At 37.7% G+C, this 27,072-nt stretch overlaps 2 protein-coding genes across 3 annotated transcripts in view; one reads left to right on the top strand and one right to left on the bottom strand.

Moving 5' to 3' along the window:
* The window catches only part of DAAM2 (dishevelled associated activator of morphogenesis 2), a 233,666-nt gene extending 223,160 nt beyond the window's left edge, over nucleotides 1-10,506 (bottom strand). Inside the window, exons 1-2 of the mRNA XM_009685220.2 lie at nucleotides 10,384-10,506; nucleotides 2,110-2,204 (exon numbers count right to left, since the gene is read on the bottom strand). The gene's annotated coding sequence lies outside the window, so the exon portion shown is untranslated. The remainder of the gene's footprint in view (nucleotides 1-2,109; nucleotides 2,205-10,383) is intronic.
* A 2,192-nt stretch (nucleotides 10,507-12,698) lies between these two features.
* Nucleotides 12,699-27,072, top strand: part of KIF6 (kinesin family member 6) — a 179,244-nt gene continuing 164,870 nt past the window's right edge. For both annotated transcript variants that reach the window (XM_068939555.1, XM_068939556.1), the window contains exons 1-3: nucleotides 12,699-12,917; nucleotides 13,925-14,034; nucleotides 17,358-17,432. In XM_068939555.1, the coding sequence (XP_068795656.1) occupies nucleotides 12,852-12,917; nucleotides 13,925-14,034; nucleotides 17,358-17,432 (251 nt within the window). In that variant the 5' untranslated portion in view covers nucleotides 12,699-12,851. The remainder of the gene's footprint in view (nucleotides 12,918-13,924; nucleotides 14,035-17,357; nucleotides 17,433-27,072) is intronic.

Below are 27,072 nucleotides of genomic sequence, written 5' to 3'. Positions count from 1 at the left end.
GGGACTGTTTGGATTCCCTTATATACTTAATTGGTGAGGCAATCCACAAATCAAATTCATAGCGTACTCTGCAGCAAGATAAAATTACAAAGCCTTCCTTTTCAAAGGAATTGATTACGGCCAGCTGTGGGACTAATCACCTAGACAATGCTTGGTAATAATCAGATGGTAAACTAATGCACGCTCAAGAGGAATGTTTTGGGTTGTACTCGTTCTCTGTTTTGCTCATGTCTTGTGAAAGCATCAGCTCGAAGCATGTGACTATTCAGTGGTCTGTACTTGATATGTATGTAATCATGCAATATAATTTTATAAGAAAAGGGAATCTATTTTGGTTGGAGGCAAAAATTATCTTTTTATAAAGGCTTAAACATACAATCAGATAAAATTAATACCAACTGAAAGGAGCTGAAGAGTGCATTGAGGGCTGAAAGACACGATAGGGCCAGTAAGCCTGCAGGAAGAGACTGGAATTCATTGCATAGAGACTGATGAATGGTGAATTCTAACTAAAGAATTGTCAACTGAGTACTTGCTCACAAATTTTCAGGCAAAAAAAAGTTAGATCAGATTAGACCAGAATGAATACTCAGCTTACTTTAAAAGATAGGATGAAGACACTTTCACTTCCTTCCCAACTCTAAAGCCTGACGAAAACTGCGCTATATTATACCCAGCCAGAGTAGCCCTCGGAAGCCATTCCAGAAGTAGAGGACCACTGGAGTGCAGTAACACTCCAGAGTGGTAGAGGGGATCACAAGAAAGTGTGACCTCTTTGATGCAGAATTCAGCCCTCTGAGGATAATTAGTTCATATGACAGACTGGCTGTGACCATCCTCAGAGACTAGAAAATGCAAACAAAAAAAAAAAAAAAAAAAAGGAGGAGAATAATAAGAATAATAATTAGGAATTGGTGAATAAAGTATTTTGTGAAACTCTGTACTGGCAGAGCTGCAAAAAGCAGTTAACTGGGGCAAGAATACACTTTTGGTAACAAGTGGTTTGACCAGCTTCTTTTCCTCACAATGGTGTTGCAAGCCTGATCCTGTTAATATCTGTAAATCTCTTTGAGATACTCCAATGGAAATTACTATTCAGGTTTAAAAAAATTATATAAAGCAAAAGTTACAGTGCCAAAATATATACAATGAATGTATGGGAAATCATCATTCTTCTATGTTTCAAAAATTGTTTGACAAGTTTTTAAATTATTTCTCTGGGAACTGGTCTGGCTTTAAAGTGTTTATCCTTTGCCTTTTGTTAGCTCATATTTGCATTTACTGTCCATTAATAATAGATGAACACAACAGCCTAAGGTACTTGATACTTTTATGAACTGTAGATAATTCCACGTTTCAGTCCTACATAACATCAACAGCATAGGGAAAAATGGAATGTGGCAAGAAGCCCAGGAAAAGGCAAGCTGAGTTGAATTGGGAATTAGTTGGAAGGATAATAATCCTGCAAGCCAATATTCATTAAGTAATTTTATGTGCAGTAGAAGAAAATTGTCATATATACTTGGTACCTGGAGACCTTCAAATGTTAAGAAAAGTACTTCAGTATCTGTACAAATTAGTTAACCATAGTGATACAAAACAATTATTTCTAAGTTGCCTCATGCCAACATGACTCGGCTTTACTCAGCATTATTCTGAAATTCCAGTAAGTAATATAAACAATTGCTTATCAGACAGTCTAGTTGTTTTCTGAGATGTTATACGATCCTTCTCATCATTTTTCTTTTTGCTGCCATCACTTGGACTACGTCTTGATCATATTCACTACAACAACGTGGGATTAAGCCTCTGGGGGTGTTCTAGTTTACCTAAGAGACTAGATAAGGCCTACAACAGCATGCAAAAATGTCGCAGCTGTAGGTTTAAAGAATAGTTTAAATGTTCAATAACTAATAATAAAAGCAGTAAAAAAAAATAGTTTGTTAAAACAGCCTTGTAACTCACCTGAAAAGAGAGTTTCTTCTTCTTTAGAGCACTCAAAGAAATCATTCTTTCAAGTGAGGCTACCTGAGTATCTCCACCGACAGTGACTGATCCTAGTCTGTATATCTGTATTTCTGTTCAGCACTGGAAAAAAGTATAATTTACCTGAAGGTAAGCAGTGAACAGGGATTTTGTTTGTTTTCGTTTCTTTTTCAAGTAACATTTCTTGTTCATACATATCGGTAGATCAGACTTCATCTCTGTAAAGAGTAAAGATAAAAACATTCATAAGGAGTCCTTACACCTCTTATTAGATTTACATAACTGGAAAAGTGAACAGGCTTTTGGACGTACAACCCCCTCACAGCATGTTTTCCTTTTTTTTTTTTTTTTTGGTAACTTTATCATCTTGTCTAATAAAAACTATTGCCCCTCTAATATGCCTAGACTACCATGGATACAATAACAGTCTTAGTTCACAAAACACTATCCTTGTTGATGACAGTAACTGCTAACAATATCTACTCTGTCAAAAACCAGTACCTATGTGCTATCCATTTGTAGGAAAAGACTACATCCTGAAGAAAATCTTAAAATGAATTTATGTACTGCTGAAGCGCCTGCTACTCACTGATACAATCTGATACGTATTGCTGATGTGTGCAAATATCACATCTAATATTTGATGTTTATTATGAATGAACTTTGCATAGCTTTGGAAAAATGTGATTGGAGTGTATATAAACTACTGCCCTCTCCCGGGGGACACAGAAGAAGGCAAAGTTGAACAACCACCACAGAGATCCTGATTTTGCCATAGTACCTCTGATTACAGAAGAGATATAGTTAAACTAATAAACAACATACCATGAACGAATGCTGTTGGTTTATAAATGCGCTCTTAACGTTTGTGGTAAGTAATAAAAAAGGGTATAAAAAGCTGAGCAGCAGAGGTACTGTCATAGTTCCTTACAGCATACCAGAGTACTCTGACATCAGTGCATCAAAATATCCACATTACAAGTAAAAATCAGTAGTCACTGGAGTGACAGACACCACATAGTGCTTATATCTGACAAATCACCTTTAAGGTCTTCAGGAACCTCACTTTCTGACATTTGGACACACTGTATATAGACTATTGTTGAATTTATGCCTCACAATCTTGGTTATAAACAGTATATGAAAGATCAAAAAAGTAGGAATTACGCTTGTAGCTTTCTTGATAATGATTATAATAAGACTGATTCAGTGAGGAACTGTAAAAAGATGAAATACAACACAGCTCTTAGATCAGAAAAGGGGGACAACTCTTGGGTTATTCTATTTTCAACTTTGGCCAATTTAATTAACTTATGTGTTCTTCAGTCATACACGAAACAACAGGTAAAACACACATTGTCGCTCATACTGATGATCTAAGAGTCCTAGATTCAGCCTTAATTTGAAGGTGATTTAATCCCAAAGACAAGAGAACTAAAACTCACTCATTTGTTAAGTGCTAGAGGATGCTAGGAGCGCTTCAGTAAAAGACGCTAGATAAGTCTGAGCAATAACTGAACGGATGATCCACGGCCAACATAGCTATGTAAGGTCAACAATGGGTAAATGAATATGTTTTATTTTATTATGATGACTCAGACAGGAAGTCTGCCTCTTCACGCTGGCAAATAACTGGTATCTGCAGTCCCAACCCTTTCCCATTTATAAGATTTCTCAACTGCAGAACTGGACACATGACATCGGCATGTGACAAAATCACCTAGCCTTAAACACATCTGGCATTTGAGATTTGAATGAGCTATAGTAGTGGGCTTATTTCAAACTGAAAATTGGAACTTGACCAAAAAAACCCTCTCTCTTCCATCACTACTTTAAAATATGTAGTCTTGTAAAGAAAAAAAAAAAAAAGAAAATTGTCTTTTTGGTTTGAAACAGCTCAAGAGCACTTCTTAATTTTTACATTTCTTGGATGTCCGTCTTCCTTGAGTCTTTTTTTTCCAGTATGGAAAAATATTGCTTTTAGTAAATATTAGGACGCTGTATGCTTCAGTAACAGCATGCAAGTATCCCACTTATTCACAGAATTGTGGGCAGAAAACAGTATTTAAAACCAAACTCTAGGAAAATCAGCGACCTTGCAAATGTCCATACATGAATAGAAACATAGCTGCAAAGATTTGTGCATTGTTCCGTTTGTCCTCTGTTTACAATAGCATGCAATTACATTGGAAGTTTATTAGGAAGTTTGGTCTTGGTCTTTAAGGGTATTTAGCAGCTTCATACTGAAGAGACCATTTCTGTCTGGTTTCACTCCAGGCTGTGCTTGTGCAATTGGGCACATTGCTCAATTTCTCCATGTCTTAATTTTCTTCTCTAAGAAAAAAAAAAAAAACATATAACCTACTCTGCAGCTAAATGTGTTAATGCTTGGCATGCTTGGTTGAAGTATATTATTATATCCATCTCAAAGCACTCACGAGCCGGTATAAATACTTCTGTACGTTCATTATAGTAGCTTCTTGAGGTCAACGTAAGTGGGAAGTATAACTTTCCTTAGTTTTAGCTATGCTAGGCTACTTAACGTATGAGGCAAACCTTTGCTTCCTTAAAGCTAGCCTTCTCTTCTTCTGTAACTCCCTCCATCCCATAGATAAGAAAGTTTCACACCTGCTTACCTACTCTTATCCCATGACATGTACCCCCAATCCTATTCCATCCTCTTATGAAACCAACTATTACCTTTCTCTATTTTCCTTAATCACTCATTCTCCTCTCTCTTCCCTCTCCCCACACTAAGTGCACACGTCAACCTTTTCCATCCTAATAAAATGGCAGACCGAAAAGCCCTCTAGTGATCTGATACCTTTGCTTCCCATTGCCTCCAAACTATTACTTCATTTCCTGTCTGCTTTCCATTTCTATATTACCTAAAACGTGCAGCTTACTTTTACTGGCTGGACACCTTACACTCACATTCACCTTTACATATTCTAGAGCACCCTTCAATACATCTCCTGTATCACAGCCTCTACTTTAATCTAACAATGCTTTGTGAGCCTCAGAGCCAAGTCTTTATTCTTTCTGTTTTTGACTTAAAAATTTAATTTGACTCCATGTCTATAACCACCTTACATCATATTTTTGCCATTTCCTCCTATCTAGACCCAATGAATGAAATCTCGCCTCCTGCTTACTCCCATACACATTCAGAATGCTGCTGCAAAAATCATCCTTTCAGCTGCTCCCTTAGATTATGCTGCTGGTAACGTTGCATCCTCCAGTAATGCTCCCTTATTTACTACATGAAGTTGCTTGACTTAAAGGTCTTTGTCTATCCTCTAATACTTCATCCATGATCAAGTGGCAGACAGGTTACTGTCTCTGATCAATCAATAGTATCAGCTTCACGTTACATTTTCACATAAATCATTCCCCGCTTCCTCCTATGCTAACATGCATTCATGGAAAAGGCTCTTCATAAAAATGTGTAAAATAACACAACTATCTTTAAATCCTCTTTAATGTAATGTCTGTGCAACAGCTTGGTAAGAGAGCTACTCTTGCAGAGCCTGAATATCATGCTAATATTATCCACATTGTTTCCTTACATTTCCCTCTTTTCCTGCATTGCCTTCTGTCCTAAGCTTGGATAGCAATAGCTGTTTTGTGCAGGAATCTCTTTTCTTTTAATTCTGAACTTATATAGGGCATAACTAAATGGACTTCTAGTCTGTGACTTTGATTTTGAACTATTACGATAAATCAATGATGATTAATAATTGTTTCATAATACTCTGTTGAAGCTGATGGGATTGTAATACTCTTCAAACGAGCATATACGAAGTAGTCCTACAATGACTATGAAAGAAATTATCTGTTGAACAGAACTGAACAGAAGAATATGCATTTCTCACTAGTTCTCAGACCAGAAAAACCTCAAACTCCACAGCATTTTCTACTCGTTGTCACCTAGCATTATCTCTGTCCCTTGGTCAGAGATGCATGAACAAAGGGGTTTGGAAAGTCTGATAACAAAAAAATGAATAAGAAAAATCACAATGCTAAAGAAAAATGTAGGAAGAAGGCAGAGAAATTGTGGCAAAGAAATGGTACAGATAACATCAGCATTGCATTAACAGTATGTTAATGTGAGTCTCTTGCTAACACTTCTTACATTGTAGTTTGCAACAAAGGATGCAGTTTATCATTTAGAGGAAAAATAGAAAAAACAAAACCACTGGACAAAAAGATTCATTGCCTGCTGAAGTCAGTCCTAAGTATCCCTTATTTTCTCCACAGTCTTTCACGGGATTTGTTGTACTCTAAAGCAAACAAACAAATAACAAAATATGTATATAGATAGATAGATATACATACACATACACCCTTAGGAGGATATTTTAAGATTTTTTGTCTTGGCTGAGTCTACCAAAACATAAATTTTTAGGAAAAATACAATGCATTTAGTAAGAATGACAAAATAGCAGTGATATTTTAAGGTACTTCGCAAATGTAATTGTCACATGTATGATGATGTAGCACTGTTTTCTAAGAAACAAATTATAACAGTAGCCTAAAAGACAGAATCATCCCTATTCTTCTCAGTGGGCTGAACTGCTAAGAGCTGAACATGACAACTTAAATGGCAGCATTAACCCTTTCAATACTGAATGCATAAGCACAAAAAAAAAGTTATATGATTTTGGCTGGATTTTGGGATAATACTTGACATATTAAAGAATATTGCCACAACTTTTTCTCATTCCACTCAAAATACAGATGAATATCTTTCTATATTACCACAGCTTTTACAAATAAAGGTTGCACCGTTCACAACAGAGTTCACAAAACATACTCAGTTGACATTATATTTCAATTTAGGCCAAATTTCAGATCTTAAATTCTGGTCATTCAAGAGAAAAACAGAAGTTTTCTCGTCACGTAGAAAATAACATGTTTGGCACTAAAGCTTCCAGGAGTTGGACGATAAGAAAAACTCAGACTTTGGCAGAAGAGTTTTGGCCCTTCATCCAGTCCAGTTGATCTATGGAAAGATTTTAATGTTCTAGCTTCTAATCAATATTTCAGCCAAAAGGCATCATGGTTGCCAAGAATAAGTAAAGTCTATGAAAAGTAATACTTTGGAGAAAAAGAAAAAAGACAAGACAAAGTTTGGCCTATTATAAAACTTACAAGGCTGTTTATTTGGAAGCATATTCAGTTGCTAGGTGACATAATGGAATACAAGTCCTTGAACTGCCAGCTCCCAGTATATACTCTGACCCGTTATTACTTTTTAATTAAAAGAACTACTAATGTTCTAACTACTAATTCAGAATGCAATGACGGAACTTTTTAGAACACGCAATTGTCAGAACCTGCAGCTCTAGTCTTGCATACAGTCACATAATCACATTCTGTGGTGCACTGACCTTTCTCAAATACAGTAACTGAAGAAAGTTTAACATTGATTCCTGAGCCATATTAGGTTTAGCATAAACATTAATGCTGAAGATTCTTCAAGTACAAGGTTGCTTACCAGGGATGATATAAAGAAGACCTTAAACACAGTATACACAAAGCAAATCAAAACTTTCCAGGCCTGTTGCACAAGATGCAACCTGTAGATCAGTACATTATCTGTAAAAGTTAGTTGTTATGTTCAAGTTCCATTTCCAATACTCTTCTTTAAAACCCTGCCAAATATGTGCTAGAAAGAGAAAGACGCCCTATAGTCCCTGCCTCTTTTTTACCAGCTCTTTACTGTTATCTCTAACAGCAAGCCTCTTTCCCAAATCTGAGGACAATTCAGAGAGCCAATGTGGCTCTTTAGCTAGGCCTACATATAAAACAATTGATGAACAGAAGACTTACTATTTTTTTTTCATCCACAATTACAGAGCTGCTGATTAACATAGTCCTCACTGTTCCTCTTATATCTTTCTATGTCATTTCCTCTTATGAGGCTGGAAACCTACTGTTCTCATTCTACATACTTTTTCTTATTTTAAGTGTGAAGATTCTTGCTTCTAGCAAGAACTGGATATGGTGTGTAGACTCAGCACAGTGGGGAGAAGAGCTAAACATGTCCCTGTTCCTAAGAAAATTAAGTTCAATTGTGGAATAGTGAAGAGATCAAGACAGATGCCTTAATAATCTATCTTGGCTAATGAAGGTTTTGTGTTCCTTTACTTTTACAGCTTCAACCAAATGAATTAGCTTTACTAATCAATGCTTCAGTTAGCCTTTTAAAAGTACAGATCCAGTTCTGTCCTCATCTACATCTGCGCATATCACTTTGATCATGTATATAACTCTTTTGGAAAATGTACGCTAGCTTAAGAGAAAATTCCTACTGTTCCCATGGCTAATGCCTGCAAAAATGTGGCAGCCATACTGCCATACTACCACCTGCATCATTGCAGCAAATAAGATAATAGGAGATATCAGGTATCATTAGGAGATATTAGGTATTTTAATAGGTCTCCTTATGCCATTATTCTTACATGCTTATTTCTCAACAGTTAAAAAAACAGGGGTCCTGATAGGCTTCTACCTTCCACAGGGGTACAAATTTTCCATTACAGAGACCTTTAAACTCCTATACAAAAATACATACATAAGCTAGTTATAATTCAAAGATACAAAAAACTGGAGATTATCAATTTTAAAATTGGAAGCATCCTTAAAGCTATGGAGCCTGACCCACACAGCATAAAACCTTGTCCAGTAATTCCTAAAATAAATTGATCATTTCACATAGAACTAGAATCTTACTCAAGGACAGGATGAACCCTCCTTGAATTTCTATTTTGAACCCTCTTTGAATTTCTATTTTGAATCTCATACAGTTCTTATCAGCGCTTCTTGCTCCTAAGCACAAGAGAAGCTGCATTCAGCCCACTGAAATGACTGCAGGCAACAGCTGACTTTGTTCTTAAGTCACTTGAATGATTGAACCAAGCTAGCAAAGGCTTCGTCATTTCTTTCCTTTCTTTTTTTCCCCCCCCATCTTCCATGTTGGACAAGCTGGCATAGACAAAGGCCTTAGAGACTAGGAAAATATGAGTCAGTAACTCGAGAAAGGCTGATTTCCTACAGATGAAATAAAGATATAAAGATGCAGAGTAAGATAAGTAATAAAGCTGTGGAAGTTCTTGGATGTATATTTTTTTCCTAGAGATGCACAGCTGTTGATTGATCTAAATTAGGAGCTTTTCAAATCTGTATGAAGTTGACTGAAGGTTCTCTACAACCTAAAAATTGTATCCATCTTGCAGGTAGAGCATGTTCTTTGTTTCAGGAACTCCATATTACCCACCGACAATGGCCCTACACAGAAGACAGATATACATTACCTCCAGGCTTGGAGATATTAGCATAATTAAGATAATAAAATAAAGAAAAGTCTACTTCCATCAAGTGGCCTGGGAAAGAGAATGTACTCATACTCTCTTTATGCTCAAACTCTTAGTGTGGCTCTAGAAAAATGGCTGAACGATCTTAGAAAGGATTATTCGGAAAAAAGGTCTTGAACGCACCTCCTGGATCAAAACTCTGCTAACGGAAGTGATCACATAATACTCTTTCACAACCTTAACGGGTTCTCCCTAACGTCACAGGGGACCAGTCGAGCACCTACTGCATTTAATTTTCCTCTGATTTCCAGCGTGAGTTTATTCACAGCAAGTTATTTCCACTTGTTCTTACGTCCATCTTCAAGGATTCTTTTCTTTCCATAACATTTGCCCACAGCATATTTATACTCATGCATATACCCTCTCTGCTTTTCCTTTGCTAAATAAACCAAGTTCTCCTGATCTTTTTTCTTACAGCAAGATATGCTTTAGTCCAATAGTTCTAGTAGCCCTTGTATTCAAAAACTTGAAAAAATAAAAAGAAGTGACCATAAACAAATGTAGGAAGTATACTACAGGTCTCACTGAGACTCTCTACAATGGTGTGAATGCTTTCTTTCCCCTTTAGGAAGTGTTCCCAATTCACTGAAGGACTATGGCTGCCTTTTTCATAGGCAAGTTACACTGGCAGCTGTTATATGGACTTGCACTCCCAGAAAATCCTCTTTTGATGCTTCTAGCTGAATGCATTCCAGCTAATAGCAGAATGTGTTGTCACTAGTCCCCAAGTGCATGCCTGCCTGATTTTGTAATTCACCCTATTCTTAATTCTATCCTATATCTTTTCTTCTAGTCCTCAACATCATCCCTCTTTTCCTAGATATCTTGAGCCTCCTTAGTACTTTCAATTCCATGTCAGAGCTTAATTAATATGCACTCCCAGTTTTTGTGGCAAAGACGTTCATTAAAATACTACATAAGATCTGTCTCCTGACAAAAGTCTACAAACAATTTCTTTATGGCCCACAAATACCTTTTTTAAACAAACTAATAAATTTACCTTTAACTAGTTTCTCACCTGCCTTATATTTCTTCCAATAATCTCCAATCTTCTATAGTTTATATACCACTTTTCCACACAGCACTGTATCAAATGGTTTTCTGAAGTCCAGAGAGGTGAAATCTACTGCATTCCTTTCACCTAGAAATCACAATATATGAAAGAAAAATCACAAGTTAATCTGACATGACCTATCTTTGGTAAATTTATGTTGCATTTTATCATAATTTCCATTCATCTCTGTAAAAAATAAATAAATAAATCTGTAACTTTTGTAACAGGGAGGTCAGCTGGTAGTTGCTCTGATGGTCATCTTTTCCCTTCTCTCACTCTAGAAGTGCAACTAACTCCCCAATAGCGACAGAAACAGGAACTGGCAGATACCCCAGAAAAGGGGAAGAAAACCTGGTGAATTTTGATTCTCAAAGGAATGATGCAACCTTTTGCATTGTGGAAAGACCAGTAAGCCTAGATGATGCTCAGTCTGAGCTGGGTGGCACTGAGCCTTTCCTGAATGCAATATATTGGGGAGCATAATACAGAGGCACACTAGTACTTCTGAAGGAACAGCTGAGTAACAAAAGGGGTATCTTAGAAAAGAATTTTGAATCTCTTCTTTAATGTTCCTTCTCTCGCCACACAAGTGACTATTCTGCAGGTGTCCTGGGATTCCTCCTCCTCTTTCAGAAATTCTGCTTGTGTTTTATGCAAGAACTGGCTTGGGTCTGAGATAGCTCGTTGGCTTCTCTGCGCAGGCCACACCATACGCAGACTAGTTCTGTACAAAGCCACTTAGGTGTCTCTGACCTAAGAGACACCTTCTTTGTTGAAGAAGGGCAGCTAAACTCTTTTCCAACGAGACTTTGTTTTGAAAGCATTATAGTCTCATTCACCTGAGTCCATACTTCAGTTAACAAACCCTGTCAGACTCAAACTGCCTTTGCACACAGTCAAATGCAGTCTCTGACTACTGCCCAGCAGCAGCAGATTAGCAGATTACTTACTGATTAGCAATCAGTTAAGCTGCCAAATAACAGTTTAATATTACATCTGCCATTTTCCAAGAATACTGTAATCTCCTTTATCAGTTTCAAAACAAAAAAAGAGTTCCTACACCTTCAATTCAACATGCCCATTCTTTCAGAATTCTCAGATTATCTGCTCTCTCCTCCCAGACTGCCCTCTCCCAATCTGAACTCATCAAACATTGTGGGGTCTGCTTTCCTCTTGGCTGCAGTAATTCCCTTCCCACAGCTCCTTCCTGCTAGGTGCTTCTGCTTCTACCACCACCCATAGCGTATCCCCATTCCTACCGGCACGAGGCAAAGAATTCCCATGGTTCGGGGGCAACACCGAGAGAATACTCAGCGTTTATTCCATTATCCCATTCCAAAGTCCCATTTTTCCATTGCTCTCTATTTAATCACCAAATAATATTTTCCATTTGTTTTCATTTTTACCCTTTTGACTTTTGCATCTGACTCTACTTGGTGATTAGCCCTTTTCCATTTCATTCCCTGAAGGCTCGCTACTTACTCCTCATATCCTTTTTGAGATAGTTATTTGTTCACTTGGGACACAAAACCTTTCCCCTACTGTTTTTCTTCTTATTTGGAACACAAGCTCAAGATACTTTTAACATCTCTGAGCTAAAGAAATTCCTATCCTCCTCCATAACCATGTCCCTGATTTTCCACTTAATTAAGATTAGTGGACTTGTAAACACTGTGATCCAATCTTCACCACGTCTTACCAAAACTGAGCCTGAAATACCACTGCCTAGTGCTGTTTGCATGCTTTTGGTGGCCATTTCACCGAATAACTGTCACCGCTCCAGAAGTTAAACTCTTGCAAGAAGAGAGTTTAACTCTACTTTGCTCTAACAGCCTTTTCAAAGCCTTTAGTCTAACTCTTCTCCTATTAAAACTAAAAACCAGAAACCTTCCTTCCAAGTATTTCCCCCCTCAATTCTTTTCCAGTTGTTTCAGCTGGTCAGTAACAAACACTCCTCCTGAAAACCGAGTAGCCTTAAAAACAACGTGGCTTTCACCAGAAAAGGCACGTTTGGAAACGCAAGTAACGCCCGAGAGCTGGCGTTTCTCTCCAGAAACACTCGGCGCGCCAGCGGCGCGGTACCCCCGCAGCCATACACGCCCCGCCGGGCCGGGCCAGGCCGGGCCGGGCCGGCCGCTCTCCACCAGCTCCCTTTCGTCCCAGCCGCAGCCGCTCGGGCCGCGGGCACGCGCCTCCAGCGGCAGCACCGTTAACCGCCGCGCGCTCACCCACCTGCGGCGGCGGGGCGGGGCACGAGGGCGCCCCGCAGCGGCCGGGCCGCCTCAGGGGGCACCGCGGCCCGCGCCACCGCCCCCTCGGCGCCGCCCGCCGCGGTGCACGCTGGGTAGCGTGCCCGGTTACCGTTGCCACGGAGGCGGGGGGTGGGGAAGAGGGGCGCTGCGACTCTGCCTGCCCCGGTCTCGGCGGGAGCGATGGGGAAGGAAACCATCCGCGTCTACGCGCGGGTGAAGCCCTTGGGCAGGCGGCAGCAGGCCGCGGTAGGCAGGGAGTCGGCTGCGCTAGTTCTCCGGGGCAGGCAGGGCGGCTGGGGCGAGCCAAAAGCTGGGGGAGGGGAGCGACGGGGGGTCCGTGTGCGGCGGAGGGCGGCGAGCTCTGCCCGGAGCCCCGGGGGCCCCCCGCCCCCGCCGAGCGGCCTCCGGCCTCCCTGCGCCCTGCCGGCCGCGGGCGGGGCGGGGCGGCTGGCGAGAGCCCGGGTGGTGCTGAGGGGTCGGGAGCGGGGCGGAAAGCCGCCGAGAGCTGTGATGTTCTCCGAGGCCTTAAGAAGTTAACAACATCTGGGCGCGCAAAACCCGCGGCTGTATTTTTTTTTTTTTTGGAGGGGGTGGGGGGGCAAGGAGCCGCTTTTCTGCTCAGGTTCCCCAGGACAGCGAGACAGCGTTATCGATGCTGAAACGGGACGTGCAGCCCGCGGCATTTAGCTTTCATTGGAAGGAATAATAAAAATACTGAAACCGTTCCTCACAAATACTGAGTTTAGGTCTCTTTATTGTCTTCTCTTTTTAAACAAGCTTCATTCAATCCGTCCTAGTCTTTCCTAATAGATTCGCCCAGGTCTTTGGGGAGGGGCGTTGCTTTGGGTGTCGTGCTTTGCTTTTCTATAATAGCTCAGATAGTAAGCAGTTTACTAGCAAGTCTTGTCAAAGACTTGTCAAAGAGGCTGCATATCTTTTGAAATCTGTGGTGTTTACATGATAACAAACAAGCTACTATTAGTCTTGTATAATAGCTGAAGGAAAATCTACTCAAATAGTAAGGGCTTTTAAAGTCGGCAGAACTGTGCTGGTCTGCTATGTTATTTTGAGATACTGATTAGCCATGGTATACGATGTGATTCTGAAATTTGTTTGAAGCTATTCTTTCAGCAGTTACAGATGCCAAGTTCATGTGAGTTATATGTAAAGCATGTTATACATGTGTTATGTAACATACGTAATACTGTACTATTGGTAAAATCATTCTGTCAATTCGTATCCACATTTATTAGATCTATTCTGTTGAAGACGATGAGAAATCCATGTCAAGTCTGGAAATTATTGTGCCACATGATTTAGCAGATGGATTTGTCAATAATAAACGAGAAAGCTACAAGTTCAAGTAAGTAAAAACCTTATATTTGGCTTTTGGCTGCGGTGGTTGATACCACTATTTTTAGTGATTCACATGTACGGAATCAGAAAAAGCCTTTTCTTAAGATTAATTTTTCATATAATTAGCTTTATTTTTGTATAGCTCTTTCAACAAGAGGAATATTGCAGCATGTTTTGTTCTGCACCTGATAGAGTTTGTTAGTTGAGGCTATATGTGTATATACATGTGTGTATATATATATATATATATTTTTTTTTTGTCTATGCATTGCATGTCATTATACCTTTCTGAGTCCTGTCTCAAACATTGCGTTTTCAATTATCAGTTCTTCTGTTCTTACAGCTTGCTTTAAGTTTGCCTGTGAAAAGCAAATGCAGGACTATGTGACCTAATGAGTAGGCATAGGTCACATGACCTATTCTCATGTGACCTAATGAGTTGGCATAGGCTGGCTAAAGATATCTTGGTGTAAAACACTCTATTTAGAACTTGTTGATTTCAGGCATAACCAAAACATTATAAAGAAAACCAGGGATTGTTAAAAGAAACAAAACAATCACACTAGAATGTAAATATTTTTTAGAAACTAAAAATAAGTACCAGCAATATCCAGCAAATATTTTCATCTTTTTGACAGAAAATTGGAGGCAATACTTTAAAATTTTGATAATGCAGTTAAATGTATAACCACATTTAAGGAATAAGCTGATGATGTCTTCTTCCAAGTTGAAAATTCTTTATTTTCTATTGTACAAAATCTGTAGGTCTTCAAATTAATTATTCTATGCTACTAAAAAAGAGTGCATCTGATAAACATCTGCAACTCAAACTGATGTCATTGTAAGTCAGCTAAGGAAATCTATTCTCCTTTGGAATTGAGGAGCTGCCCTCTTTAACTAGATGAATACGCAAGACTAGCTTGGGTTGCAGATGCCCAAGCCAGCTGTAAGGAATGCTGACATTTTTTATGACTTTATTAAAAAGTCTGTAACATGGATCCTGAGAAATACTATGCCTTATAATCCTTATGGCAATAAGTAATTGGTTATATAACGCTATGGAGTAAGCATTTATTTTTTCCTCCTCAAACCCTCATTTTTCATGCATTCTTTGTATCCTGGTCATCTCAATTATTATTCGCCTTCGTTCTTATTTTGTTCTCTGGGTGCCACACAGAATTTGTTGACTGACTTGGCTGATTAAAGGTTTGCAGGATAAAGTATTTACCTCTGCCTTTTGTATAATGCGCTTGTCTGAGTAGTTGTACATGCTGCATAATACCTTGGAGACTGTGATGCCTTTCTAAATACCCTGTGAAATGGTATTTGACACTTTCATATAGGAGGGACAACATGACAACAATGGTAAGGCACAAGTAATCCAGGAGGTTTCTGGGCTGTGCTGATGATAACTTCCTGACATGTGATCAAGGAGCTAATGGGTGATGCTGTGCTGGACCACATTCTTGCAAATGAGGAAGAACTAATCAAGAATATGAAGGCTGGGGAGAGCCTTTGCTGCAGCAATCATGAGATGATGGAATTCAGGATACTAAGAAAAGGGAGCAAGGCAAAAAGCAGGATCACAACCCTGTACTTCGGAGGGGTAGACTAAACTGTTTAAGGCAACTGGTTGGAGGAATCCTATGGAATATGGTCCTGGAGAGAAGAAGGATGCAGGAAAGCTGGTTGATGTTCAAGGATCACCTCCTTGAGCTCGAGAACGGTCAGTCCGTCCTGATAAGCAGGAAATCAAACAAAGGTGTCAGGAGGCCTGCATGGATGAACAAGGAGCTTTTGGCACTGCCCCCATCAAGTCCACATAGATGAACTGATGAAATGTGGGCTAGATGAGTGGACAAGGAGTTGGATTGAAAAATGGCTGAACTGCTGAGCTTGGAGAGTTATGAACAGCAGCATGAAATCCAGGTAGAAGCCAGTCACTGGTAGTGTAGTCGATACTGGGGTCTAATACTGTTTAACCTCTTCATTAATGACCTGGATGATGGGGAAGAGTGCACCCTCAGCAAGTTCACAAATGATACAAACCTGGGAGGAGTGGCTGATACATCAGATGATTGAGCTGCCATTCAGAGAGACCTCAACAGGCTAGAGAAAGGGGCAGAGAGAAATATCTGAAGTTCAACAGAGGGAAATGCCAAGTCTTGCCCCTGGGGAGGAATAATCCTATGCGCCAGTACAGATAGGGGCTGACCTGCTGCAAAGCAGCTTTGCTACTTTGGGGGCTCCTGGTGGACAAGGTGAACATGAGCCAGCAAAGAACTCTCGCAGCAAAGAAGGCCAGTGGTATCCCAGGCTGTATTATGCAGAGTGTACTCGACAGGTCAAGGGAGGTGATCCTTCCCTTCTGCTCTGCAGTGGTGAGACCACCTCTGAAGTGCTGTGTCCAGTTCTGGACTCCCCAGACATATGAGGAGAGGCTGAGAGAGCTGGGCCTGTTGAGCCTGGAGAAGAGAAGGCTGAGGGAGATCTTATCCATGTGTATAAATACCTGATGGCAGTGCGGGTAAAGAAGCCAGAACCAGAGTCTTCTCGGTGGTGGCTGGTAAAATGACAAGAGGCAACGGGCACAAAGTGAAATACAGGAAATTCCATTTAAACATAAGAAAAAAGTTTTTTCCCTGTGAGGGGGGTCAAACACGCGAACAGGTTGCGCGGAGAGGTTTGTGGGATCTCCATCCTCGGAGATATTCAGAACCCGACTGGACCCGACCCTGAGGAACCTGCTGTAGTTGCCCCTGCGTAGAGCATGGGGGTTGGACTAGTTGATTTTCTAGAGATCCCTTCCAACCTCAACAGTTCTGTGTTTTTATGATTCTATAAGATAGTTGCAGTTTTTTATATAGGAGGGGACAGAACTTAGGTTGGGTTAAATATCTCCTTCTGTCTTACATATGGTAAGTGTGCAACAGAATGAAGGAAAGAGTTATGAAAAAATGTGAGCCTGGCGATACTGGTGGGATGCTGTATTTGGTTATAGTGTAATCTATTTATCCAGGTTTTAGTCTGGTGCCAGTTACGAACACTGATTCTCTTGATAGATCTAAAATACGTTTTATTTTTTTTCCAAGCCACATCATTTTATCAGAGGATTTTATTGTACAGATCTCATCAAAGCAGCACTGTGTATAGCCTATTTATATACAATAGCACAACGACATGCTGTGGGTAAGACTACAGTGAAAACATTGTACTAAGTTATGTAAGCCTAATGATGTAAACATTGACTATTACAAACAAAAACAAAAATGTATGAATCAAGTAGTGTTTTAAGATTCTGAACAATTATTATTTGCCTAATATTTTCAGATTTCAGAAAATTTTTGATCAAGAGGCTAAACAAGATGTGGTTTTTGACAGCATTGCCAAACCAGTGGCAGAATGGTACGTTGTTCTTCTGAGTAGTCAGAGGTAACACGGGGTCAAAAGTAGCTTTCGTTGCACTAGTTGGATAAAAGCTGACAAGAGTTTGTCTTGCTGTTGTAAAAGTGGATTATGTTTTAATTTTCTAAATGCTGATATGTCTGAGTCTGGTAGATATGCACAGATCCCCTGGGAATTTTATGTGTGGTAAGGTTCTGTCATTAACACCTAAATGAGCATTGCTACTGTTGCCTCTTTTGTTGCAGAGGCATAGAAGTCTGTCTATTAGGGTTTTTGTTTATAATATAAGCTCGCTTTGCTGCATTAGAAAAGTATCCCCTATAGAGTTCCATGAAGGATTAAACCTAAAGAAAAGTTAAACTCTCAAAAGTGAGAGTTTAAACTAATGTAGAACTAATATAGAACTCATTCATTGCGTGGTTTGAATGACACTGTGAACCGAGCAGAATTTCCAAATATTTCTCTTTATTCAGTGCCACCATAGCCAAAGTTATTACTGCTAATCTTTGTCTTTCTGCCCGTGCTGGAGGAATCAAAATTTCTGCCTAATGTTTATTTGTTTACTGTTCAGAACCCAAACTTTGTAGTAAATTACTTCAGGTTCCAACTTCTTTCTCGTTTGTTGTCAGAGCCACCCATGGACTTAAGCTATGGTTCTGCAAGTTATTCTTCAGCATTCTTATGTGTTTTCCACCATGTGAGGGGGGAGGAAAGGCATCCTCAATTTGATGTCTAGTCTTTCTCTGTTAGTTGCTCGTAGTATGTTAAAAAATATACCTAGCTCTTTATCCTGTTGTTTCAAAAAGATTTTTTCCTCCATTTTCTGCATAAAAGGCCCATGTGAAGCAGAAGGGGAACTGACTCCGAAAATGAAGATCCAGTGACACTGAAACTTGACAAACATAAATTAAATATGCTTGAAAAAGTATTTTTCTAAATTCTTTAATCCAAAATGGATTTCTTTGCATATCTGACAATGTATAGCTTCAGGTTAACTCATTTACTTCACTTTGAATATTTCTGATTTTAATGATGACTACAGACAAATTTCTGTATCTTAATAAGACTTTGGAAAACAAAGGGTCAAAATTGTTTTTTACATGCTGTGGGTTAAATTAGCCTCAACAAACTCATACTATTGAAGCTAATTAGCAACAGACAGACATATTTTTTTCCTTTGCCATGGTTTGGCAGAATATGGAAGGGTTTTCTAGTTGCATAATTCACTATGCAGTGCTTCTAATGAACAGGAAGTTAGACTGTTTTTTTCTTTATTTTGATGTTTGATACAATGATGTTTGATACAATGATCTATTATGTAGACTTTGTTTTTAATTTTTTAAGGATTTTTAAGTGCTTAAATGCTTTGAAATCAATGGAACTTGGGCACATAATCGTTTCTAAATAACTGAACCTTTATTTTTATTGCTAAAGTGAAATTAAAAAAAAATTCTTAAAAAGGAATATTTTGAGTTTTTAGTGTTATTGATGTGTTGAACCTTGTATCCAAATTAATATTTTTGTTGTTAATGATAAAACTGAAGAATATTTTTTGTAGTGTTTTAATAGTCAAATAGCCAACATCTGAAATGTGTTCCTGCTTTGCCTCCTCTTCCTTCATTTTTAATTCTCAGACAAAACCAAATACTTTAAAATTTCTTCGTAGTTTGAGATTCTTTGAGTCCTCAGCTGCTGACTAGAATTTCCTTTCCATTAGGAGACAATAAGAATCACCCTGTTACTTCTGAAAGACCACAGTCCTTTATGGCAAAATTCTCTTCATTATTTCTATCTGTTTGTTTGTAAGTTGACATTTTTGTTCAGCGAAAAACAATAAAAATGTGCTTGTTACTGATGTTGGAGTTCACTTTTCCCAAGTGAACAGATTTTGCCTGTGTCTTGCCAGGGAAAAGAAATGTGCAGAAAAGTATTAATTAAATGATTCAGTAACATTTTGAGGCTCTTTGTCATGCATGCTTATAATCATGAGAAAAATTCAGTTAAGAACTGGAATACTCAGGAAAAAAAATCTCAAGCATTGTTTAAACTAAAAACAGCAATACAATGTTTGTGATTCTAAAAGTTTTCTAGTTGTTCTTGGATGGATGAAAATTGGATGCAACTTTTTTTTCTGCCACCTAAATCTGCTTTGTTTGATGTTGCGCCACTACTTTTCTGTCTTTAAATCCAGTTACGTTGTCATCCTGCCTGTGGTTTCAGAGGCACCAGACACTAGTTTGCTTAATTTACTTCTTCAGTCAGAAGTGTTAGTCTCTGAAAATCATTACAAGCATGTGATTTACTTGATTTGTTTTATTACTTTTTGTTAAAGCTTGAGTCATCTCTTCCTTGGTTTCTTTTTTCTTTCCTTTTCTCTCCTCTTTTCCTTTTTGTTTTAAATGTATATTCTTGACTTTTTTATGTAGCCAGCTTGGTCTTTAAGATTAAAAAAGAGAAGAAAATCAGTAACATTCTTCTTTTACTGTTCACTAACAAACACACTTTGCTTTAGTTTAACAACAGAACAAGATTATGCAGATAGTGCTTCAAATATCAGCGTTATGCTGATGATTACAATAAGAAATTAAGTATAGTTTTTGCATTAGTTTTGTTTTCAGTTCTAATATGGCCAATTTTTTTATGTTGACTTACTAAAGAATAGCACTGAAAATAATTTTTTATCTTCAGGTATATCATGCAAATAAAGGAAGAGTCAGTTGGTGAGGCACCTAATTGCAATCAGTTATGGTTTTTGAAAAACCTGATGGTCTCCATGGTAATGCTTCTTTTTCTGCAGATTTCAGTTTCTTCAAATGTGCTGTGTTTACCTCAAGAATCAGCATCTGTATTATACTCTTTATGCTCTGTTTTTTCTGCTTCTTCATACAAAGAATGTAGGTAAAATATTTTGCAGAGTACCACCTAATGTTGACCGTACTATCTGAAGCAGAGATAACATCATTAACATCCCTTTTTGCAGTTTTAGAAAATATTTCACTAGTAATTTAAAGTGTTTGGGAAAATATTTGCATCATTAGACTGTTTTGTAATACAAGGCCACAGGATGTAGACTAAACATCCTAATAGGACATTTCTAGCTCTACTAAATATACTTTCAGAAATCCAATGACCTTCCTTTGCTTTTCTGCTTTCATATATTTTTTTTCTTCCTGTGTAAGTCCATGAATAAGATATGTGAAAGTATTTAGATCTGCTGTGAGTTTTTTTTAAGCTCTCTGACAACTCAAGGATTTGTGTTTTGCTATCTAATCAAGGAAAATAAAGTAGCTACAAGTTTCTTCAAACTCATGAAAAATTCAATAGTCAGTAAAAGGGATGCTATTTTTTTTTTTCAAGGTATGCTTTCATTATGGCCGTCTAAGCTAGAATAATGCTGAATGGCCTTTATCAACTTCAATAGGATTGTGGGTTAACAGTGACTCTGAAATTTGGACGTTTAGGTGAGATATTGCTTGAAATAGGGAACCTAACCTAGGCTGAAAGGTTTTGATTCCAAATAAATTATAACCTCTGTTTTTGAACATCATATGGTACAAGAAATTGAGAGGTTCTTAAGTTCTGTAGATTCTTGTTTCTTAATTTTGAAGGTTCTTCCATGGGTGTGAAGCTATTAGGGACAGATCAAGGGACAGACAAAACAGTAGGTACATTTTCCTTTTTACTTTATTGGAAAGATCTCTTCATACGTACTTTAGTATAAATTTCTCCTGACAAAGCATGTGGTGTTAGTATTGATATTCCGTTGAATGTAGTTAAGCTGCAGATTATGTCATGCTGCTGGATTTCATGCAATCTGTACTTTTATTTCCTCTCCCCATTACTGTCTGTTAGTTTGTTTGCATATATTTGGGGAAGAGGACAAATCTTAAGGTTAGCAGGCATCTTCAGAATGAATGCAGTGAGACACTTTCTAAAAGATCTTATGGAGATAGGGTCAGCCAGTTTCGAAGGACAACTGAGGAAATAGAAGCTGACAGTCTGCACTCCTCTATTCTGAGCAATAGGAACTTGGAAGAGGAAGTACTGTAGCTTGAGTAGAATAGTTGAAGGGCATATCAAATGTCAAAATGAAATGAACGTAGATTGTGAGCTAACGTTTGCTTCGTTGTGTGTGGCTTTTTATGAAAAGAAAAATGCAAGTTATGCATCATTTACAAATCGTGTTAAATGATTATAAGAGTGTCCACTTTTAACTCAGTAAGCTCAGGGATCGAGGTAAGCACATTAGAAGTGTCCCCCCTTGTGATGTGAAAGGACTGTTTTCTGAAAAGAAAATACCTACAGGCTGAAACTCCTCAAAAAAGTGGTGTCATTAAATGGTTACCATATTAAACATACAAGAAGAAAATGTATCTATACTCCCTATGGAAATAAAGTGAAAAAATTTGCATTGGTGTTAGGAAGTGCCTGGTGAATTCCACCTAACCCCCCCCTTTTTTTTTTCCTCTTTAAATAAAAAAGGATAAATCCCACAAAACCATGATCTAAAAATGAGAAACATCTCTTAAAACAAATGTCAGATCTTTTGGGCTCATATTAATTGCAGTGTTTTCATACAAATGAGAGAATTGCTGAAATTCTGAGTATTTTTCAAGAGTCTATTGTCTTTTGCTTCTGTCGTGTATAGGAGGCTGTTTCTCCACCTTTTAGCCACATTCCCTCTCCCCACCCCCAAATCATTTGCCCATTATTCTTTGTTCATTATTGCCACCACTCAGCTGTAGAGAGTGATGGCAATACACATATTGCATTTTTCTTTCTCTTTAGGCTTGTTTTGTGCAGCTGACAGTGCGTGTTGGTTCTGCTTTTGTAGGTATTATTGGTTGGTACAGTAGGTTGCAGAGTGACCTAACTGGAAGAAAGAATTGTTTCCAACTCGGTGAACTCATGAAGGAAAAAAATCTGGTATGTCTGGAGTACTGGGATATCAATATAATACAACTCTCTTGTAATACAAAAGGATAGAATAATTAAAACATTGTAAGATCCTTGTGAAGGAACAGTCATTTACTCATTTTTATAGTTCCAGCACAATAACTCCCTAACCAGGTTAAAATCTCTGGGTGTGATCAGCATCATACAATACTTGTTACTATGAGCAGTCTTTGGAACACTGGCCTTTAATCACAGGAACACTGGATTTTAAACCTCTCTTTTTATTGTCTTGGACTTTTCAAGGGCTAAATACTGAACGATATTTCAAATTGTAGTAATTATCCATAAATTGTCTAGCTCTCACTTTAGGAATTTCTCATGTGAGGAATGTTAAGCAGTTAAAAACATACTGGATCCATCAGTTAAGTGGAATTACTTGCATGAGTTAAAGACTTCTGTATCAGGCCCTTTATTTAGGAATTAAGCATCTTTCGAGGATGAGGAAAATCAGCTGAGTGACTGAAAATGCCAGTACATAAGTCTGTAAAAGCCTTTTTAAGTAGGGATCTAAACTGAAATTTTTAATGAAATGGTAATTTCTTACTGTGAATGTTTTAATTTGACACTAATTATGATTATCTTAGAAAGTGCAAGTTAATTGATAACCGAACTGGAAAAGATGAGGGCAAAAACACATGGCTTTGCTCTTTAACTACATTATTAGATTAGTTGCTACTAGAAGGAATAGTCTATGTCTCATAATTAATGCGAAGTTCTGCTGACAGGTTTTGCTTAGCAAGATGGTAGGGTGAGAAGCAAAATCATTTACTTCAGCCTGTTACTTTTTTATGTCTCTTCTGCAAAACAAATAAGATCCTAAATTCTGTGTATTTGAAATTAGTTGAGGGAAAAAATATTCAAAACGTTTTTATAATGTGTGTTAGGAGTTCTCATTTGGAAAAAGTGTGATTTCAGTTGTATGCAGGATAGAGGACATAGTCAATACTTTATTGTATTTAAAGTATTTGCTGATTAAATTTGTAAAGTCAAGCACAAGCTGTTGCTGTTCTGAAAGTCAGCAACAGTTTTTAAGTGCTTAGCCAGAAAAGAATATAGCTCTTTGAGAAAAATGTAAGAAAAGATCTAGTTTTTCTGCTACATTAAAACCATTTTGAAGTGAGTGTATCATTAGACTGGAAGTACTATTGCAGAATAATAGAATAAAATTTGTCTGTAATAAAGCAATACTCACTCGAAGATTGCAGCTGCTTAACTGTGCTTCATGTTATTAATTAGTTAAAATTGTTATTAGCTCTTGTTGCTATCACCTATTTTCATATTACTTCATTAACAATTTTTCTTCTTATTATTCTGACTTCCTCCAAAGAAAACTTTTGGTATATAAGTTCAGACTGTTGAATAGTATCAATTTTATGAGAGCTGCTTAGTTCATAAATAGTTGTTGATGGCTTCAGAATACTTAGCAGATAACCAGGATGTTTTCACACCAATAATTTGCTTTAAATTGACTTTTCTTACAGTGGTTAAAAAAAAAAAAACAACTGAAATTTATCATCCAAACATACCTTGTTGTAGAGTACATATATGTAAATATATTGTTACGTAGGGCATATATATTCCAGTTTCAAGAAAGTATATCCAGCAAACATTAGGTTTTTTCAATATATACAACTCCATGGTATGTGAGTCTTCATAGGATGTAACCAGATGGATTTTTACTGAAACATAAAAATAATTAGTTTTTTTAAAATGTTTTTACACTATGTTGACAAAATTATTAATTATACTGCAAAAATTGAGAAATCCTAATATTCTGACATCATGAATTAGATGAAAAAATGTTAAGACTAAGTTTGTTTGGTTCTTCTGAGCCATTTGGATTTGCAGTGTGTTATATTTTCAGGCTTTTCTTGGCAGTCATGAAAATTAAAGCTCATACACCTTAATAACGAGATATGAAGACAGCTCAGTATTTGAAATAAGATTAAATTGTGATTGTTTGCAGAGCTATAACATATCTGTCTACAATATGTCTGTGTTTTCCCAGAAATGTCATCTTTTTCTGGAAATCTTATCCTCATAGAATTTGAGGTCTTAGACAATTTCTTTGGGATTTCTTTATGTGTAGAAATCCAGGCCAATGGCACTTGGCCATATTTAGTGGATTCTGTTGTTCATAAGTACTAAGTCCAGCATGTGGGATTTACTACTCATGCATATGACAAGCTAGGTACATCCTTTGCACATTTAGCTTGCTCCATGTTTTCCAGATAGGAACGTGGCACAGCTGATTGTTAAGACGTAGAAGCAAAGCTGAAACAACGAATTATATGCTGAATAATTGTTAGGAACTGTCTTTTAAAGTATTTTTTTATTTTTTGGTTTAAATTTAACCTTAATATTCTGGGAGGCAATGCTGTCAAGAAATTGACAGGCATTTTGCTGTGTAAAGATTGCTTGTATGTGGCTTGTGGTAAATAGCACTTTCTCTTTTAGTAAAAATTAAATCTATCACAAAGTGTTACAAATAAATGCCTGCATATTCTAGCCTGTAAGTAAAATGACCTGTTCAAGTTTTCTGGCAGGGTGAAACAAATTCACAAATTTGGACAAGTTGTGGTCATCCTATTTTAAATGCTTTTCCTTTTTCTTTAGCAGACTTTATAGTTCTGATCTCGGTACTCGTTATTAAAGAAAGAAGTCCCTCTAGGAATTCTGAAATCATAACAGGAGTAACTTTCCTAAGATATACCGGAGACAGATTTCTCCAGCAACATTTTAGCTAATCTGTCTGGAAGCAGTCCATGAACTTCTGAACAGGGAGCTATACAATATTGCATAAACTCATGAAAGATCTTTTCAGCAAAGCCTCTCCTTGGATTATGTGTCTTTGATGTGTTTTGTTTGAAGTAGTTAAGAGACAATTTATTCAACAAAGTGTCCCCTTAACTATGCCAAAACTCAGCTTCCTGGAAGAAAAAAAAATACAAAGTTCTAGGCATTCTGGTAACACTGAGGGGACATTACTTTGAAAATATCCCTTTAGTGCATGTTCTTCATGTATGAATATTTTCAAAGTCTTCACAAGACTACCGTCAATAACCATGTCAATCTATATACTTTTAAATACTAAGCTTAACAAAGAGTTGGGATTCATGTTCAGAAAAGCTGATGTGTAAAGATACAGACTTTGCCTGGGTAAACTGACATTTTGCAGATATGGATTTTTCAAAATAAATTATGCATGGCAGAGAAAAGCTGCTGATTCCCTACTGCCTTTCTCAGTAGAGAATCTGCTCCACTACTGTTAGGGACAGCTTTCATTTGTGGATGGCAATACTGGAGAATCCTTTTGGTGGAAGCTGTTCAGAGAATCCACCTTCTTCCTACGCTCTCATAATTAGGATTGCCAACTTTCAGATATCTGTTACCATTACATCTTATGATGAATGAGAGACTGTATTTTCTGAAGATTATACTAGCTGTTAGCATCTGAGAGATCCTTCACTATGTCAAGGGTAATTCTGCAGTGTTTTTTCTTTTAATAGCATTTTATGAGTGGCTAAAGTGCATGAAGCCTTCTATATGGTTTTCACCAAATAGATTGTACATCTTCGTTGAAAAACAGTAGATGCATATCTTAGACTTTGTGAGTATTTAACCTATAGATACTGGTTTTAAACGTGATCGATTAAGTATTGATTGGCCTGTACATATAATTATGATTTCAGTGGAAAACTCCTTAGGAGAATGAATTAAAATTAGGTGGATAAGGCAGTTTGGTATTCCGTTTTGCCTCGAAATACTTCCAAGTAGAAGTAACAAGCAGGTCTACCAGTTCCCATTCATTCCAAGAGCAGTTCCTTAAAAGAAGTCTGAGTTAGTAAGATCAGGCCTGGATTTTGTGTGACTTAATTCATTGTAGACTTTAGCACACACAGACTTTCAAAAATGGCTTTGACTAGCATTCATAGTATTCAACACAAAAAATTGTAGTTGCATATTCAGTTTTGAAATTTGTTAATTCATAAACATATATGTCTATGCACAAGTTGTAGTTCTGTTTAGTTCGTAGGTTTAGTTCTTTGGAACCAGCTGATCCAGTAGAGAGTTCCCTTTCACTGTCTTTTCCAATCTACTCTTTTCAGGAGCTGAAATCACAGTCCTCAGCTTAATTCTAAGCAAAGGAGCCTTGCCAGTACTGTATTGAGCTCTAGTCCCTAAAAGTCAGTCTTATTTTCAGACTTCCTGAGGGAGTTATCTTCTATCCTGTCTTCATGGCATGTTGTGCTTCAGTTTTAGAAGGCTTATACCTGCAGTTTCATTGATAGCATTGGTGGTCCTCTTTCCTCATAGGCTTCCTTAGCACCACAGGGTTCCCCAGGGCCCTGAGAGTATCCTCAGGTCCCTGTTGCCTTCAGGCTTTTGAAATTGACTTGATTGTTAATTTTAATGTATTCTGAATGAAAGAAATGAATGCTATAAATCTGGACAGGATGCTTTTTATATATAAATGTAAAAGAACAATTGAATTTCTTCTTAAATGTTAAAATGAAACTCATAACCAGCACTTTCATAGTGCTTCTATGCAATGCAATATTAATATTGCTAATGATTACATTCGACTGCGACCATACATTGTCTTTGATATGTTTATATTTTATGAACATTCAAGGTTTTGTGGTAGGCTGTCCAGAGCTTCGTTGATGCATTGCAATGTGAA

This window comes from Struthio camelus, chromosome 3 (genome assembly GCF_040807025.1).
Source record: "Struthio camelus isolate bStrCam1 chromosome 3, bStrCam1.hap1, whole genome shotgun sequence".
NCBI lineage: Eukaryota > Metazoa > Chordata > Aves > Struthioniformes > Struthionidae > Struthio > Struthio camelus.
This window is presented reverse-complemented; position numbering and strand designations above follow the sequence as displayed.